The sequence below is a fragment of the Salmo salar genome, chromosome 13, assembly GCF_965601325.2.
Source record: "Salmo salar chromosome 13, fSalSal1, whole genome shotgun sequence".
Taxonomy (NCBI): domain Eukaryota; kingdom Metazoa; phylum Chordata; class Actinopteri; order Salmoniformes; family Salmonidae; genus Salmo; species Salmo salar.
Genome location: NC_138303.1, coordinates 67,271,752 through 67,291,496, shown reverse-complemented (window position 1 = coordinate 67,291,496; position 19,745 = coordinate 67,271,752). Strand labels below are relative to the sequence as shown.

Sequence of the window (19,745 nt, the reverse complement as noted above, 5' to 3'; positions counted from 1 at the left end):
TTGCGCATGGTGATCTTAGGCTTGTGTGCGGCTGCTCGGCCATGAAAACCCATTTTGTGAAGCTCCTGACGAACAGTTATTGTGCCGACGTTGTTTCCAGAGGCAGTTTGGAATGCAGTAGTGAGTGTTGCAACCGAGGACAGATGATTTTAACTCGCTACGTGCTTCAGCACTCCCAATCTGTGAGCTTGTGTAACCTACCCCTTCACAGCTGAGCCGTTGTTCCTCCTAGACGTTTCCACTTCACAATAACAGCACGCACAGCTGACCAGGGCAGCTCTAGCAGGGCAGAAATTTGACATATTGACTTGTTGGAAAGGTGGCATCCTATGACGGTGCCACGTTGAAAGTCACTAGGCTCTTCAGTAAGGCCATCATACTGACAACGATTGCATGGCTGTGTGCTCAATTTTATACACCTGTCAGCAACAGGTGTGGCTGAAATAGACAAATCCAATCATTTGAAGGGGTGTACACATACTTTCATATATATATAGTGTATGAGGCACGAGAAATGGTCTGGTCTAATCTTGTTATAGAATCTGGAGAAAAAAAATGTCACTGCCTAAAATACTGCCAGAGGGAGAAAAGCTCGAGCAGCACACTGCAGCTTATCCATTTGCTCACTGACCCACTGGCACTTTAACAGGCAGGTAAAACAAATACAACACATACAGTAGCAGGCCAAGAGATCGTAAAACAAACGTATATGAATTAACTATTAATTACGTTGCTGATGGGCATTCAACATGATAACATTAGTTGTCTTTTTTTGTAACCTAGCCTACGTTATTGCAGCTAGATAATGCCAGATAGCTTCTCCCGCTATCGGGATATGTGACATAATCAAACTGGTGAGGCATTCAAGGCTGACTTGACGGGGTTACTGAGCTAGCTATTTAGCTATGTATCCCCCGAGGCATCAACACATGCGTCTAAGAAATGCATTTTCCGTTAGATGAGCATTAGCGAATTAATAGGAGCGTGATTAAGGCCAAGCGATCGGCTCAGTATTCTCTAGTTCAGCACTTTACATTGCATAACTCAGTAGCCACCACAGCGATCGAGTTTGAAGGGGAATTATCAACTAGCTAGAGAGTGACAGGGTACAAATGATCATCGAAGTCACCCTGCGCATGTGATTGTGTAATTTGGACCAAGACGCAGCAATATTCCCATGATATTACTATGTTGTAATTCACTGGGCTAGCCACCACCGGTATGATAACGCAGGCTACAATAGCATTATCGGGTACGACATAATAGCCATGACGACATATCAAATGTACAAAAAGCATAATTTCTAATCTAATATCTTTCAGCACTCTTTGAAATAGCAACTGTGTCTAATTCGGTTAAAGCCCATGCCAAGCTCGAGACTCAGCAATTTGTTGTATCAGCTTGCATGGCCGTACTTGCTAACATAGCCTCCTAGGGCCAGCTACTGCTTGACCAGCAATGTCCAGGATTAAACGTTTACCATCTGAATAAAATAAAAATTATTACCTCTCGCTGACCAGTACAACGTCTGCATCGGTCCACTGTTTGAAAATGGACGGGAGTACCCTCCGAAAGACGAAGAAGAGTCCGGGGAAAACTACGACGCCGCAAGCCAGCACTTGCAACATCCTTGCGTTGCGCTTCTCCCGCTATCGACCTATCTATTATTATAATATGGGTCGAGGGCTGCAAGATGTATTTTACACACCGCGTTTTACACCGGCGACTGGGATTCGCCGTGTTTGTTAGACAGCATTAGTGGTCACGCCACGAGATCCAGTCATCGGTGACCGCTGCGTTTTTTCCCTTGCCTCAGCAACACCACACTGTACACACAACCGAGCTAGCGAAGGTACCCGGTGATTGATTGGTCTTCACTCCTGGCGCAAAGCCGGTAACGTTAGACAGCACGCTTACTACATGCCGCGGAATACAATTTAATATCGAGGTTTGAGAATATTCTACCAGAAAAAAACGGGGGGAAAAATAATACATATGTGAATTAAACCGAGGCAAGGTTCGACCAACGCGTGGGTTTCTCCGAGTTGGGGTACCTTGCTTTGCGAACCATCAACGACTCAACAAGCGCTCTCTTATCAAAGATTTGTATAACTTAACCAAGATACACCACAACCTGTCGGTTCAAATGAGTCATAGTGGGCAGAACAAGCAAGGAGGTGGGCAGAGTCAAGCACGAGCTAGCAAGGTCCTATTGGCGCGTTTTAGCTGTATTTGCATATTTCCGTTAGGGAACGCCTTCTCTATGCGCGTGTGCAATAACTCAATTCCATTTGCACTTCTAAACAACGAAATTGTAAAAAACTTTAGCAAAGGGTAAAGTCTACAAAACTTAGTCCACTCTGTTTGTAACAAATTATACTTTTGGGATCAGAAAACTGTATTGCGATTAAAGGTTTCATCAATGACAAAATGTGCTATGTCAGCCAAAATCCATCTTCCATCTTCTCCCACTGCCGGCCACTGGACTTCCTCTCACTAAGCGTTTGGTAGTGTGTGGAAACGCCAAGCGGATGCTTCACATTTACACATCCGGTGAAATATCTGTCTCATTGTTCCATCTGTGCTGTTATTCATGACGGTGCAGAGACCCTACAAACACCGTGGACAAGGCGCATTCCGCAAGACAGCGCCATCTAGGCAGTAGCGGACCTGTGCTGCCCATACAGGCATAGTTCACCCTGATGATTTTCAATTTACTGTCATTTTCTGTTTTAGAAGCCTACTCTCAGTCTACACATAATTAGGCTATGCATTGTTGCAAAATTATTCATTTTTGCAAAAACACACTATTTATAGAGGACAAGTACAAGAGGACAGGTACCTTAGTGTCTAGTTTGAGAAACAGATGCCTCACAAGTCCTCAACTGGCAGTTTCACTAAATAGTACTTGCAAAACACCAGCCTCAACGTCAACAGTGAAGAGGCGACTCCGGGACACTGGCCTTCTTTTGCCCATCTTAATCTTTTCTTTTTATAGGCCAGTCTGAGATATGGCTTTTTCTTTGCAACTCTGCCTAGAAGGCCAGCATCCCGGAGTCACCTCTTCACTGTTGACGTTGAGACTGGTGTTTTGCGGGTACTATTTAATGAAGCTGCCAGTTGAGGACTTGTGAGGCGTCTGTTTCTCATACTAGACACTCTAATGTACTTGTCCTCTTGCTCAGTTGTGCATCGGGGCCTCCCACTCCTCTTTCTATTCTGGTTAGAGCCAGTTTGCGCTGTTCTGTGAAGGGAGTAGTACACAGTGTTGTACAAGATCTTCAGTTTCTTGGCAATTTCTCGCATGGAATAGCCTTCATTTCTCAGAACAATAATAGACTGATGAGTTTCAGAAGAAAGTCTTTGTTTCTAGCCATTTTGAGCCTGTAATCGAACCCACAAATGCTGATGCTCCAGATACCCAACTAGTCTAAAGAAGGACAGTTTTATTGCTTCTTTAATTAGCACAATAATTTTCAGCTGTGCTAACATAATTGCAAAAGGATTTTCTAATGATCAATTAGCCTTTTAAAATGATAAACTTGGATTAGCTAACACAACGTGCCATTGGAACACAGGAGTGATGGTTGCTGATAATGGGCCTCTGTACACCTGTGTAGATATTCCATGAAAAAATCTGCCGTTTCCAGCTACAATAGTAATTTATAACATTAACAATGTCTACACTGTATTTCTGATAAATTTGTTGTTCTTTTAATGGACAAAAAAATTAGCTTTTCTTTCAAAAACAAGGACATTTCTAAGTGACCGCAAACGTTTAAACGGTAGTGTATATATCACAAAAGGGAATTAGAAAATACAAATATTCACATGCTTCCTTCTTTTTATATCTTTTCAGAATATTTATTGATGTAATGTGCACAATATTTCTAATCACATTTGAGACTGTACAAAACATGATATATGTATCAGAAGAGCTTTGTCAATATTAATATTTGCTCCACTTCCTATGTATATCAGCCTCATGAGGCTGAAGAAATTAGGCTTGTCACCCAAAACCCTGACAAACTTTTAGAGATGCACAATCGAGAGCATCCTATCGGGCTGTATCACAGCCTGGTACGGCAACTGCACCGCCCTCAACCGCAAGGCTCTCCAGAGGGTTGTGTGGTCTGCACAACGCATCACCGGGGGCAAACTACCTGCCCTCAATGACACCTACAGCACCCAATGTAACAGGAAAGCCCCAAAAAATAATCAAGCCACTTTAATAATAAAAAATTGGATGTAATAAATGTCACTAAAATAATGTTTACATGCAGTTGAAGTCGGAAGTTTACATACACCTTAGCCAAATGCGTTTAAACTCAGTTTTTCACAATTCCTGACATTTAATCCTAGTAAAAATTCCCTGTCTTAGGTCAGTTAGGACCACCACCTTATTTCAAGAATGTGAAATGTCAGAATAATAGTAGAGAGAATGATTTATTTCAGCTTTTATTTCTTTCATCACATTCCCAGTGGGTAAGAAGTTTACATACACTCAATTAGTATTTGGTAGCATTGCCTTTAAATTGTTAACTTGGGTCAAACGTCTCGGGTAGCCTTCCACAAGCTTCCCACAATAAGTTGGGTGAATTTTGGCCCATTCCTCCTGACAGAGCTGGTGTAACTGAGTCAGGTTTGTAGGCCTCCTTGCTCGCACATGCTTTTTCAGTTCTGCCCACAAATTTTCGAAAGGGTTGAGGTCAGGGCTTTGTGATGGCCACTCCAACACCTCGACTTTGTTGTCCTAAAGCCATTTTGCCACAACTTTGGAAGTATGCTTGGGGTCATTGTTCATTTGGAAGACCCATTTGCAACCAAGCTTTAACATCCTGACTGATGTCTTGAGATGTTGCTTCAATATATCCACATCAATTTCCTGCCTCATGATGCCATCTATTTTGTGAAGTGCACCAGTCACTCCTGCAGCAAAGCACCCCCACAACATGATGCTGCCAACCTCGTGCTTCATGGTTGGGATGGTGTTCTTCTTTCTTGCAAGCCTCCCCCTTTTCCTCCAAACATAACAATGGTCATTATGGCCAAACAGTTCTATTTTTGTTTCATCAGACCAGAGGACATTTCTCCAAAAAGTACAATATTTGTCCCCATGTGCAGTTGCAAACTGTAGTCTGGCTTTTTTATGGCGGTTTTTGAGCAGTGGCTTCTTCCTTGCTGAGCGGCCTTTCAGGTTATGTCGATATAGGACTCGTTTTACTGTGGATATAGATAATTTTGTACCTGTTTCCTCCAGCATCTTCACAAGGTAGTTTGCTGTTGTTCTGGGATGAATATGCACTTTTCGCACCAAAGTACGTTTATCTCTAGGAGACGGAACGCGTCTCCTTCCTGAGCGGTATGACGGTTGCATGGTCCCACGGTGTTTATACTTGCGTACTATTGTTTGTACTGTTGAATGTGATACCTTCAGGCATTTGGAATTTGCTCCCAAGGATGAACCAGACTTGTGGAGGTCTACAATTTTTTTTCTGGGGTCTTGGCTGATTTTTCCAAGATGTCAAAAAAAGAGGCACTAAGTTTGAAGGTAGGCCTTGAAATACATCCACAGGTACACCTCCAATTGACTCGAATTATGTCAATTAGCCTATCAGAAGCTTCTTAAGCCATGACATCATTTTCTGGAATTTTCCAAGCTGTTTAAAGGCACAGTCAACTTAGTGTATGTAAACTTCTGACCCACTGGAATTGTGATACAGTGAATTATAAGTGAAATAATCTGTCTGTAAACAATTGTTGGAAAAATATTACCTGTGTCATGCACAAAGTAGATGTCCTAACCGACTTGCCAAAACTATAGTTTGTTAACAAGAAATTTGTGGAGTGGTTGAAAAACGAGTTTTAATGACTTCCGACTTCAACTGTATCAACCATCTATTGCACCTTGCCTATGCCGCTCAGCCATCGCTCATCCATATACTTATATGTCCATATTATCATTCAACCCTTTAGATATGTGTGTATTAGGTAGTTGTTGGGGAATTGTTAGATTACTTGTTAGATATTACTGCACTGTCAGAATGAAAAGCACAAGCATTTCGCTACACTCGCATTAACTTCTGCTAACCGTGTGTATGTGACCAATAAAATTTGATTTGATTTGAATGCATGCGATGGAGGGCAGTAGTGAATGAAGATTTGCATGCCGAGGGGGTACGGTGGGGTGGGGACAGGGCAGGGTGGCGTTAGTTGCGCTCCGACTGTGGTGCTCACTGAGTGGTGAAGGGCTCGTGGTGTGAGGGCTTAGTGACCCACAGGTCACCCAGTGCTGCTGAGTCCACACAGGATCCCCTTTGTTCTCCAGTCTGCCATGCTTGGGATGTCACAGACCCTAATCCTGTCCCTGCCCCACTCGCTCCCCAGGCCAGCATTGTCCACTTACCCCTACTGAGTTCACACACACACACACACACACACACACACACACACACACACACACACACACACACACACACACACACACACACACACACAGTCGTGGTGTGATCATAACCACATTCATATCCTGAAGCTGCATTTCTTGTAGCTGGGGATTTTAACAAAGCTAATCTGAAAACAAGGCTCCTTAAATTTTATCAGCATATCGAATGTGCGACCCGGGATGGCAGCATTCTGGATCATTGCTACTCTATCTTCCGTGATGTATATAAAGCCCTCCCTTGCTTCGGCAAATCTGACCACGACTCCAATTTGTTGCTCCCAGCCAGAAACTAAAACAGGTAGAAACTAAAACAGGAAACGCCCGTGCTCAGGTTTGTTCAACGCTGGTCCGACCGATCTGATTCCACGCTTCAAGATTGCTTCGATCACGTGGACTGGGATATGTTCCGGATAGTCTCAGACAACAACATTGACGTATACACTGATTCGGTGAGTGAGTTTATTAGCAAGTGCATCGGTGATGTTGTACCCATGGTGACTATTAAAACCTTCCCCAACAAGAAACCATGGATTGATGGCAGCATTCGCGCAAAACTGAAAGCGCGAACCACTGCTTTTAATCATGGCAAGGCGACCAGAAACATGACTGAATACAAACAGTGTAGCTATTCCCTCCGCAAGGCAATCAAACAAGCTAAGCGTCAGTATAGAGACAAAGTAGAGTCGCAATTCAACGGCTCAGACACGAGACGTATGTGGCAGGGTCTACAGTCAATCACGGATTACAAAAAGAAAACCAGCCCCGTCGCGGACCTCAATGTTTTGCTCCCAGACAAACTAAACAACTTTTTGCTTGCTTTGAAGACAATACAGTGCCACTGACACGGCCTGCTACCAAAACCTGCGGGCTCTCCTTCACCGCAGCCAACGTCAGTAAAACATTTAAACGTGTTAACCCTTGCAAGGCTGCTGGCCCAGACGGCATCCCTAGCCGCGTCCTCATAGCATGAGCAGACCAGCTGGCTGGTGTGTTTACGGACATATCCAATCAATCCCTATCCCAATCTGCTGTTCCCCCATGCTTCAAGAGGGCCACCATTGTTCCTGTTCCCAAGAAAGCTAAGGTAACTGAGCTAAACAGTTACCTGCCAGTGTTTCTCTCTGTTTAGGGCCAAATAGCGTTCTAGTTTGCTCAGTTTTTTTTGTTAATTCTTTCCAATGTGTCAAATAATTGTATTTTCTCATGATTTGGTTGGGTCTAATTTTGTTGCTGTCCAGGGGCTCTGTGGAGTCTGTTTGTGAACAGAACCCCAGGACTAGCTTGCTTAGGGGACACTTCTCCAAGTTCATCTCTCTGTAGGTGATGGCTTTATTATGGAAGGTTTGTGAATCACTTCCTTTTTTTTCACTTTTTTTAATTTAACCTTTATTTAACTAGGCAAGCCAGTAAAGAACAAACTCTTATTTTATCATGACTGCCTACCCCAGCCAAACCCTAACCCGGACAGCGCTGGGGCAATTGTGCACCTCCCTATTGGACTCCCAATCACGGCTGGTTGTGGTACAGCCCGGGATCGAACCAGGGTCTGTAGGGACACCTGTAGCACTGAGATGCAGCGCCTTAGACAGCTGCACCATTCGGGGGTTGTAGAATTAAACGTCTCTTTTCTGGACTTTGATCACTAATGGGTATCGGCCTAATTCTGCTCTCCATCCATTATTTGGTGTTTCACATTGTACACTGAGGATATTTTAGTAGAATTCTTCATGTAGTCTCAAAGGCTCTACAGGCTGCAACATCGAGAGCATCCTGCCCAGTACATCACTAAGGCTAAGCTTCCTGCCATCCTGGACCTCTACACCAGGCGGTGTCAGAGGAAGGCCCTAAAAATTGTCAAAGACCCCAGCCACCCCATCATAGACTGTTCTCTCTACGTTCGTATGGCAAGCGGTACCAGAGCGCCAAGTCTAAGACCAAAAGGCTTCTCAACAGTTTTTACCCCCAAGTCATAAGACTCCTAAACAAGTAATCAAATGGCTACCCGGACTATTTGCATTGTCCCCCCATCCCCTCTTTTACGCTGCTGCTACTCTCTGTTTATCATATATGCATTGTCACTTTAACTATACATTCATGTACATACTACCTCAATTAGCCCGACTAACCGGTGCCCCTAACCGCACATTGGCTACCTGGACTAGCTGCATTGTGTCCTGCCACCCACCACCCGTCAACCCCTCTTTTACTCTACTGCTACTCTCTGTTTATCATATATGCATAGTCACTTTAACCATACCTACATGTACATACTACCTCAATTAACCCTGTATATAGCCTCACTACTGTTATGTTTCACTGTCTTTTTACTGTTGATTTTATTTCTTTACTCATCTATTGTTCACCTAATACCTATTTTTTTTAAACATAAAAATCGCACCGCTGGTTAGGGCCTGTAAGTAAGCACTTTATTTGAATTTGGTGTTTGTCCAATTTTGTGAATTCTTGGTTGGTCAGCGGACCCCAGACCTCACAACCATGAAGGGCAATGGGTTCTATAACTGATTTAAGTATTTTTAGCCAGATCCGAATGCATTACACCGCCTCCCACATTCTATTTTACTTCCTACCGGGTTGCTGACTTCCGGAGCGATTTACGCTATTGTTTTTATCATTAGTTTACTAGGTCGTCAATGCATTTCTGACTGAAATAGTTCCGAATGCCTACGTTTAAATTACAGCATGAACATTGTTCAGTGCCTCTGTGTTCAGGTTCTTCAAAATGTAATGGTATTGTGAGCTTCTGTAGTTTCCCAGTCGATGTAGAGCTCAGGAAACCGTGGTTTGTGGCAGAACGTCGTGACAAGTGTAGGTGTGTAGTACACATTTCGTCAAGAGTGACTTTGTTGAGGGGAAAATTGTGGGGCGACAATACCTAAAAAGAGGTGTTGTTCCTACAGTCTTCGCGTGGAACTGGCACATTCAATAGTGACCTGGTGTTTGGAAAAGAAAACTGAAACCTCCTGCCCCGACTGAAGAGGATGAAGAACAAGGTGCGCTGCCTATGGACTGTGCCGTCTCTTGATCCAGGCCAGATTACTGTGCAGTCCCTGAACATGGCAAACCATGAGCACATAAGAGAAATTGAGGAGCTTCGAGCCAAGCTGGAGAAACTGACCGCACAACACGGCTTTGGTCTACAGCGATTTGCTGGTTCTGACGAGGATATACGTTTTTACACAAGGTACAGTAATGATTTATTATCCTGCATTACTATTGTTTATTATTTACTATTAATTATTATTATTATTATTATTCCAAAGTCCATCTTACTTTTAAGAACATGTTCATTGTTATTTAAAACTTGGCTAGCATATCTTAGCATAAGTAGGCACATTGAATGTATATTGTATTTACATTAGTTTTCAGTTAACCCCCAGGTTGTTGCTGCAAATGAGATTTGGTTCTTAGTCCACTTCCCATGCTAAATAAGGACAATTTAAAACAAATTCACTGCTGTGACGATAGCTGCTGTGAATTACAGTATGAATTGCAGTAACAAGAAAAACAGGTTACAATAGCAGCTAGGTCATGTCTAGTGCTACTTGATGCTTAGAGAAAATGGGCAAAAATAGGAATGAGCATTTTTGGTATTCAAATACTCTGGGTCCGTCTTTAGATTTGCAAACTACACCCACCTGATGGCCTTCTGGTACATGATTGAGCGGGCAGCAGAGACCAAGTTTATAAGAGTCACAAGCACCAATCCATCTGAAACAAGTGTTACTTGAAGAAAACCAGTAAGGGACAACTTCATTAAATACAGTACTTAATAGAGAATATTATTTGATTTTACTGTAATTGTTCAACATTATTTACTTTTTGTGTTATGGAACGAATGTTAGGACTTTATTGTACTAAAACTGTTTTCTTTATGTTCAGACCCTGCCATCAATCGATGAGTTCTTCTTGTTTATGACTCATCTGTCGCTGGGTCTGAAGCAGAAGGATTTGGCCCATCGGTTCAGGATCCACCAATCGACAGTGAGACAGATTATCATATCTTGGGCCATCATCCTCTATTGTCTGCTTGGATCAGCACGGATATGGATCCCCAAGGAAACATCAAAGCACACCAGCCACCTGAGTTCAAGGACTTTCCAGACACCCAGGTAGTGATCGACTGCACTGAACTCCGCTGCCAGACATCATCTTCACTACTATTGCAGAGTGAGGTGTTTTCTTCCTACAAGTCACACTGTACCTTTTTAAGGGCATGTTGGGATTGTCACCACATGGAGTTGTCACTTATGTGTCATCCTTGTATGCTGGATCTGTGAGTGACAAGGAGATCTTCAAGTAACGTAAATTCCGGACTATAAGCCGCAACTTTTTTCCCAGCTTTGAACCTCGCGGCTTAAACAATGACACGGCTAATATATGGATTTTTCCCGCTTTCAATTTTTTTTCTTGCAAAAAAAAAACACATTCTGTGACGTGCTCAGTTTTTGGGCGGCATGAAGCTTTCATTAGACCAATGAAATTGCTGAACGGGTTAAGGTCAAACAACTTTTTTGTTTACTGTTTAGATTAAATCGAGCGCTCTCAAACTTCCCATCATTCTGATTACGGTAGTCATTTTGTCACCCTCATCATGGCAAAGACACGGAGAAATGCATATGATGCAGCTTTGAAGTTGAAGGCGATTGATCTGGCTGTTGGAAAAGGAAATAGAGCTGCTGCATGGGAGCTTGGTCTTAATGAGTCGATGATAAGACGTTGGAAACAGCAGCGTGAGGAACTAAAGCTTACTGCAAATTTTTTATTTTTTGTTACAAGCCATGTTTCGTTAAAGCCTATTTATTTTTGTTACAAGCCGTGTTTCGTCAAAGCCTGTGTAAAGTTCATTTGTTTCAATGTACCGGTAGGCACCTGCGGCTTATCCTCTTACATCTAGACGTTCCGCTAGCGGAACACCACTCCAATATCCAATGATAGGGTGTGGCGCAAAATACAAACTCCTCGAAAATCCGAAAACTTCAATTTTTCAAACATATGACTATTTTACACCATTTTAAAGATAAGACTCTCCTTTATCTAACCACACTGTCCGATTTCAAAAAGGCTTTACAACGAAAGCAAAACATTAGATTATGTCAGCAGAGTACCCAGCCAGAAATAATCAGACACCCATTTTTCAAGCTAGCATATAATGTCACAAAAACCAAAACCACAGCTAAATGCAGCACTAACCTTTGATGATCTTCATCAGATGACACTCCTAGGACATTATGTTATACAATACATGCATGTTTTGTTCAATCAAGTACATATTTATATCAAAAACCAGCTTTTTACATTAGCATGTGACGTTCAGAACTAGCATTCCCACCGAACACTTCCGGTGAATTTACTAAATTACTCACGATAAACGTTCACAAAAAACATAACAATTATTTTAAGAATTATAGATACAGAACTCCTTTATGCAATCGCGGTGTCCGATTTTAAAATAGCTTTTCGGTGAAAGCACATTTTGCAATATTCTGAGTAGATAGCTCGCCATCACGGGCTAGCTAATTTGACACCCACCAAGTTTGGTACTATTCAGGTGCGCTTAATAGTCTGGAAATTACGGTAGTCTGGAATTATTTCCTTACTCACCCCTGACATCGGCATTATGGTGGATAAGGGCTTTCTCGTAGATGATATTGTTCTGTGCCAGGTCTACCGCCAGCCTTTCTGTCAAGACACACACAGATGCCAGCGCATGAGGTTAGGGAGACCCAATCCATAGCCAGGCTGAGAGTGCATGTTGAATGAATGATCCACAGAGTAAAGGAGCACAAGCTGTTTGACAGGGTCATCCCCCTGACCATCTCAGGCAGCATCAACCAATTATTTGCAGTGGCGTGCCTGTTGGTCAACTATCAAAATGGACCTTTGGTCAGAACATAGGCCAAGCCAGTGTAAATGTACATGTGTTTATTTGCTAGCAGAAAAATAATAATTTGTTTATCTATGACATGTATCAATAATTTGTATTGTAGTGAATATCTGTTTGTGTGGAGCTTGTATTGGCTTTAATTAGGCAATGAGTTTAGGAGTGGGGGAAAGAAATCAAGTAAACACAGAATAGCCAGAATGCAAGATTGAATACAATATTAGAGGTGTAATTGATTAACTGAACTGTTGAACATTTGCTGAAATAAATGTTTTTAAACAAATCTATTCTACTGTAGTTTTCTTCACAAGAACATCAATACTTATTTTTTCATGATACCACTAAACTTGGCACCCATTCAGGTGCGAGATAAGACAATTCTGAAAGTAGTGGTAAAAATAAGTGGTCAACCTTCTCTCTTATAGTTCTTGAAACCTGTTGATCTTTATATATCCTTTCAACTAGGATGTCCTCCTGTGCATAGATGACAGTCACACCAACTACAACCTGTGAGAAGGATTTGACCTTGCATCTGCCAGTAGTAAGCATGAGATTTCTTCAACTTCAGCTCTCCATTCTATATCTTCAGGTAAGGGCAGTCAACATAACTTGGTACATTTGGGCACTTGACCTCTAAGAGTCAAAAGTGTGGTCTCACACTGGGATCAAATTTGCTGCCATCTGGAGAGGATCCTAACCACGGGGCATCTGGGTGGACTACGAAGCCACACAGAAAGTTAACATTCTTCAGTGTGCTGTACTCCTGTACAGCCACTGGCTCCATGGCTAGCCCCCTCTTCATCTCCATGGTCTGCATACCAGATCCCTTGAACATCCGCTCAGCTAGGCGGTCAGCTGAGGTCTCTCCCGGACATGGCAAACCTCTCGAAAACGAGAGGATGTTATTCTCATTTTCCTGAGCTGATGCCATTCTGGGCTGCTGCTCTGTTCCCTTATAGCAACTTCGACTTTGTGTAACATCTTGTAGGTTGTCTCAAATGCCTTGGCGTGGAACTGCTCCTGATGGCTAAGGACGTAAGCCCACTGGGAAGACTGAAGCCTGTAGCTATCTAATGGAAGTATTGGTGGAGAAGGGGCATCGGCAATCTTCACAATTTCACAGGTCTTTGGCTGTGGAAGTTGATAGGACAGCACACTGCCAGCTTGCACTGGCCCAAAGGCGGACTCAACCAGGGGCATGTCAGTTGACATTTCCATTGTTGTCACAAGAGGGGCAGTAAGTGGAGTAAAGCTGGCATATGTTTCTGAGACACAGAGAAGGTCCATGTCAGGCATGTATCCTTTGAGTGCTTTGTAGAGAGAACTTCTGCAAAACATTTTAAAACCTTAACATCCGGTTGGAGAGATTACTATGACAAAGACTCATGTACCTTTTACAGAAACAGCAAAAGCCCGAAAGTTCAAATAAAATTGATTAAAATATACAGATTTATAGATTATTCTATATTTCCCCGCAGTCTTTGTTCCTGTCACGACTTCCGCCGAAGTCGGTTCCTCCTTGTTCGGGCGGCGTTTGGCGGTCGACGTCACCGGTCTTCTAGCCATCGCTGATCCACCTTTTCATTTTCCATTTGTTTTGTCTTGTTTGCCCCACACACCTGGTTTACATTCCCTCATTACTTGACGTGCATATAACCCTCTGTTCCCCCCATGTCTGTGTGTGGAATTGTTTGTTGTAAAGTGTATGTGCACTTCAGACTAGTTTGCGACAGGTTATTTCAACCCGTATTTTGTTGTTCTGGGTGCAGTTTGTTTTGCCTCATTAAAGTGCTCCGGTTGTTACCCATTTCTGCTCTCCTGCGCCTGACTTCCCTGCAGCCAGTTACGCACCTCTTACAGTTCCTAACATTTGTCATGACATCATAAAGACGCCACTGTTTAGGCTTATCATCTGGAAACAAAAAAATCACAAGAAAATGTTTTCTAAAATGTTTGTCTTCTAGGAAGCTCCAACTTACCTTATTCTGGTAAAGAAGGGCCACCAGATGATTGCACATAGTACTTCCTGGAACACAGGAGAAGTTGCTTTGGACCACTATCACTGGTACAAAGTCCTTTAACACCATCTGTGAAGTGAAGATAAGTGTTATGAAAGACTGAAGTGAGAAACAAGAATGATGCGGCCCATAAATAATAAACATGGTAGTGTCTAGTCTTCTTAACTAGGGTTCAATTAACTATACAGGAATACATTGTCTCAGTAACAAAATTACCAAACACCGCATCAACAGATCTTTACCAAATAACCTAAGTGGGCAATTAAAATTCTTATTTCCCTCATTAAAATGCAAATCAATTTATAACATTTTTGCCATGCATTTTTTCTGGATTTTTGTTGTTGTTATTCTATCTCTCACTGTTCAAATAAACCTACCATTAAAATTATAGACTGATCATTTCTTTGTCAGTGGGCAAACGTACAAAATCAGCAGGGGATCAAATACTTTTTTCCCTCACTGTATCTATAACCTTTCCCTAATCTTGCGCTGTGCGACTTTTCACTCCTCCTCATGGACCTGTGACAGGCAGCCCTCACGGTGATCTCCCCTGTCAATGTATCTTTGTTAACTACTGTGTAGAAGACATGAATAACAATTATTTTTAGCTAGCAAGGATCATTTTTAAGCAAGCTAATGAAAATACACACATTCTCAGGTAGATTCTGTCAAGGTTACATCATTTTATGAAGTAACTAGCTAGCTACAGTTACTAGTTAAATTAGCTAGCTAGCTAATATGGTTGTAGCTAGCTAACGCTATATGTGTCACTGACTTGGTACTCACCTTCATAGTTTCTATATAGCTTCCTATATACATCTTGAACCCCTTTTCGTTCTTGCTCGCTGGAGTCTCCGAGGCTGATTTAACAATTCGATGTCGAATCATTAATATTAATTTGATGTAAGTCCTGAAGACACCTAGTAAAAAACTGCAACATAGTGGTAGTAATGTTATGTTGTCCATAACTAGTCTGACTTCCGTTCTATAGTATGCGCCACCCGAAATTACCACACCAGTAGGAAGTGTGCTTAGAACGTTCGGTCATGGAATGTACATAAGGGCTATTGGTATGTCGAAGTTTATGTTCCTTTTGATGGCATAGAAGGCCCTTCTTGCCTTGTCTCTCAGATCGTTCACAGCTTTGTGTAAGTTGCCTGTGGTGCTGATGTTTAGGCCGAGGTATGTCTAGATTACATTTTTTATTTGTGGTCCTGGCAACTGGACCTATTTTGGAACACCATTATTTTTGTCTTACTGAGATTTACTGTCAATCTGTGCAGAAGATCTAGGTTCTGTTGTAGGCCCTCCTTGGTTGGGGACAGAAGCACCAGATTGTCAGCAAACAGTAGACATTGGACTTCAGATTCAAGTAGGGTGAGGCCGGGTGTTGCAGACTGTTCTAGAGCCCTCGCCAATTCGTTGATATATATGTTGAAGAGGGTGGGGCTTAAACTGCTTCCCTGTCTCACCCCACGGCCCTGTGGAAAGACAATTTTTGCCATGTTTAACCACACCCTCTTCAACATATATATTGTTTGGTACATGGATTTTATAATGTTGTATGTTATGTCTCTTGTCTCTCTCTCTCTCCCTTGGTCCAATCACCATGACTGCCAGGGGGCAAACCAAATCCCTCTCCATTCTCAAATCAACTGATTAGGCTACCAACCTATAGGTATCATCAATCAATGCTATTGTCAGAGCAGCAAATATTTTATTTACACATTTTACTGGGCCTATTCAGAGGCTACGTTTCAAATGGCACACTACTCCCTAAGTAATGCACTACTTTTGACCAAATGGCACTACTGGTTGCCATTTGTGACGTAAGCAGAGTACACATAAACAAATTAGGGTTATTTGGGAAGGATGATGGTTCTTCTAAGTGGAACCATAATGACTCAAATAACCGTTTTGAGCTATTCAATGGTTCTTTACAGTTCACAAAATGATTATTTGTTCTTTAAGTGATAATTCAAATGTAGGGGAAGCGGCTCATTCGAATATTTTGGGGCTTGGTTTGCTTACAGCTCTTTTTGTGCAACTGTGAGTGAGAGTGTCGCTTCTGTCTGTCTAATGTGTTGTGTTATGCCATTACATATTGTGTATGACTATGGCCAGTGGCTTTGTGTCAATTGAAAATGGTTGACTAAATCCATCCGTGGTTCTCAATTCTCTCCTCGGGGACCCCCAGTTGTTCCAGAAGTATCTAAATTGATTCAACTTAACACAATAATAACACCTATGTAATTTTAACAATATAATATGGCTGACCAGAATTAAAAAAAACTTCTTCATAAGGATCTACAAAGAAACTTTCAGATTGAGACTGGTTCTATAAAGAACCATAAAAAGGGTGCTATTTAGCCTCAAAAAGGGTTGTAACCATAGTGCTCTTGGATAAACAGACTATAATGCTATTCATATGCAAACAAATACGATAAAAGTGGCATATAGTTCAACATTTGATTTGTCAGAGTATGCATATGAATAGCATTATCATATTGTTTTTAAAACCTCTACGGGATCGGTGTACCCCCTGCGGGATGGTTGAGCTAACGTAGGCTAATGTGATTAGCATGAGGTTGTAAGTAACAAAAACATTTCCCTAATCTAACTGCACTGTACAATTTACAGTAGCTATTACAGTGAAATAATACCATGCTATTGTTTGAGGAAAGTGCACAGTTATGACCTTAAATGTATCAATAAACCAATTAGGCACATTTGGGCAGACTTGATACAACATTTTGGACAGAAATGCAATGGTTCATTGGATCAGTCTAAAACTTTGCACATACACTGCTGCCATCTAGTGGCCAATATCTAAATTGCACCTAACCCAGAATAATACATTACTGCCTTTCTCTTGCATTTCAAAGATGATAAAACAAATTAAAAACGCATGTTTTTTCTTTGTATTATCTTTTACTAGATCTGTGTTATATTCTCCTACACACATTTACACAAACTTCAAAGGGTTTCCTTTCAAATGGTATCAATAATATCCACATCATTTTCCTCCCTCATGATGCCATCTATTTTGTGAAGTGCACCAGTCCCTCCTGCAGCAAAGCACCCCCACAACATGATGCTGCCACCCCCGTGCTTCACGGTAGGGATGGTATTCTTCAGCTTCCAAGCTTCCCATGGTGTTTATACTTGCATACTATTGTTTGTACAGATGAATGTGGTACCTTCAGGCATTTGGAAATTTCTCTCAAGGATGAGCCAGACTTATGGAGGTCTATATTTTTTTTCTGAGGCCTTGGCTGATTTATTTTGATTTTCCAATGATGTCAAGCAAAGAGGCATTGAGTTTGAAGGTAGGCCTTGAAATACAGTGGGGGGGAAAAGTATTTGATCCCCTGCTGATTTTGTACGTTTGCCCACTGATAAAGAAAGGATCAGTCTATAATTTTAATGGTAGGTTTATTTGAACAGTGAGAGACAGAATAACAACAAAATTATCGAGAAAAACGCATGTCAAAAATGTTATAAATTGATTTGCATTTTAACGAGGGAAATAAGTATTTGACCCCCTCTCAATCAGAAAGATTTCTGGCTCCCAGGAGTCTTTTATACAGGTAACGAGCTGAGATTAGGAGCACACTCTTAAAGGGCTTGTTACCTGTAAAAAAGACACCTGTCCACAGAAGCAATCAATCAATCAGATTCCAAACTCTCCACCATGGCCAAGACCAAAGAGCTCTCCAAGGATGTCAGGGACAAGATTGCAGACCTACACAAGGCTGGAATGGGCTACAAGACCATCGCCAAGCAGCTTGGTGAGAAGGTGACAACATTTGGTGCGATTATTCGCAAATGGAAGAAACACAAAATAACTGTCAATATCCCTCGGCCTGGGGCTCCAAGATCTCACCTCGTGGGGTTGCAATGATCATGAGAACAGTGAGGAATCAGCCCAGAACTACACAGGAGGATCTTGTCAATGATCTCAAGGCAGCTGGGACCATATTCACCAAGAAAACAATTGGTAACACACTACGCCGTGAAGGACTGAAATCCTGCAGCGCCCGCAAGGTCCCCCTGCTCAAGAATACATATACATGCCCGTCTGAAGTTTGCCAATGAACATCTGAATGATTCAGAGGCCAACTGGTGAAAGTGTTGTGGTCAGATGTGTTTTACTTTTGTTAATTTAGTAAATATTTTCTGAACACTATTTCCTGGACTGCATTGTTGGTTAAGGGCTTCACGGTAAGGTCTACACCTGTTGTATTTGGCATATGTGACATTTATTCAAATTTTATTTGAATTGAGGCTGTTCTGAGAGCAAAAGTGGTTGTAACTCTATATTAGAAAGATGTACCTAATGTTTTGTACACTCAGTGTATTAAAACGAATGAGCATTGCGTAATGAATTTTTAAAAAACTAAAAGAAGTGATTTATTTGTAGGTGCTTATATAGTAAGTGTGAACAATGGTGACTTAACTCTTTCTTCCTCTTTTATCGTCAGCCATTCTCTATGCATACATTTCTCCTGCACCTGCGGAAAACACACCCACCCCAACAACACCACCTACAAACCCAGAGACTACTACTACCGATGTGTCCACCTTTGCATCTTCCACTGCTGATACTTACACCTCTACTCCAGTGACCGACCCAACATCTAACCCCACAGAGGCCACCCCCACATCCACCTAGACCAACGAGGGAGCCCCAGAGCCAGTATTGTCAACTGGCCAGACATTGAGCGTAACGCACACAGACACACACACAAACACACACCTTATCTATTCATTAACAGAACAGAGGAAGGGGAAACCCAATATTGAACCATGAAAGTGATACCACACGGGTTTATTGGCCATCATGGTTTCATCTTGTTTGTGTGTAACCAAATTTATTCAAATGCTACTATTCAAATCACTCTATTAGGCGGGAGCAGCAGCCCCAACTGCCAAATCAGAGGACAAAGTAAATAAATAGATACAAAATGATGTAAAAACCAAATAAAGTACAAACAAAACAGACCAACAAGGAGACATACATCTGTCAATGAAAATGCCTGCTCCAGGCTACTCTGGCAACTGCAATCTGTTTTTTTGTGTGTTTTTTTTTAACAAACAAGTTCAAGTAGTCCTCCCTCTTTCAGTCTGTTTTATTCCATTTGGTTCTTAATTAATATGACCTGGTTGTACTGTAGGTACAGTGCATTTGGAAAGTATTCAGACCCCTTGACTTTTTCCACATTTTGTTATTTTACAGCCTTATACTGAAATTGATTAAATCATTTTTTCCCTCAATCTACACACAATGCCCCATAATGACAAAGCAAAAACAGGTTTTAGAAATATTTGTTAAAAAACTGAACTATCACATTTACATATGTTTTCAGACCCTTTACTA

The 19,745-nt window shown here is 41.8% G+C and overlaps 1 protein-coding gene and 1 long non-coding RNA gene across 2 annotated transcripts in view; one reads left to right on the top strand and one right to left on the bottom strand.

Moving 5' to 3' along the window:
- Positions 1-2,215, bottom strand: part of LOC106567575 (ceramide synthase) — a 62,392-nt gene extending 60,177 nt beyond the window's left edge. The window contains exon 1 of the mRNA XM_014137053.3: positions 1,507-2,215. Within this exon, the coding sequence (XP_013992528.1) occupies positions 1,507-1,628 (122 nt within the window). The 5' untranslated portion in view covers positions 1,629-2,215. The remainder of the gene's footprint in view (positions 1-1,506) is intronic.
- Positions 2,216-9,025: 6,810 nt separating this feature from the next.
- Positions 9,026-12,630, top strand: LOC106567576 (uncharacterized). Its single transcript, XR_001320102.3, has 3 exons — positions 9,026-9,647; positions 10,083-10,203; positions 10,346-12,630. It is a non-coding gene; the product is annotated as an uncharacterized LOC106567576 (long non-coding RNA).
- The last annotated feature ends 7,115 nt before the right edge of the window (positions 12,631-19,745 follow it).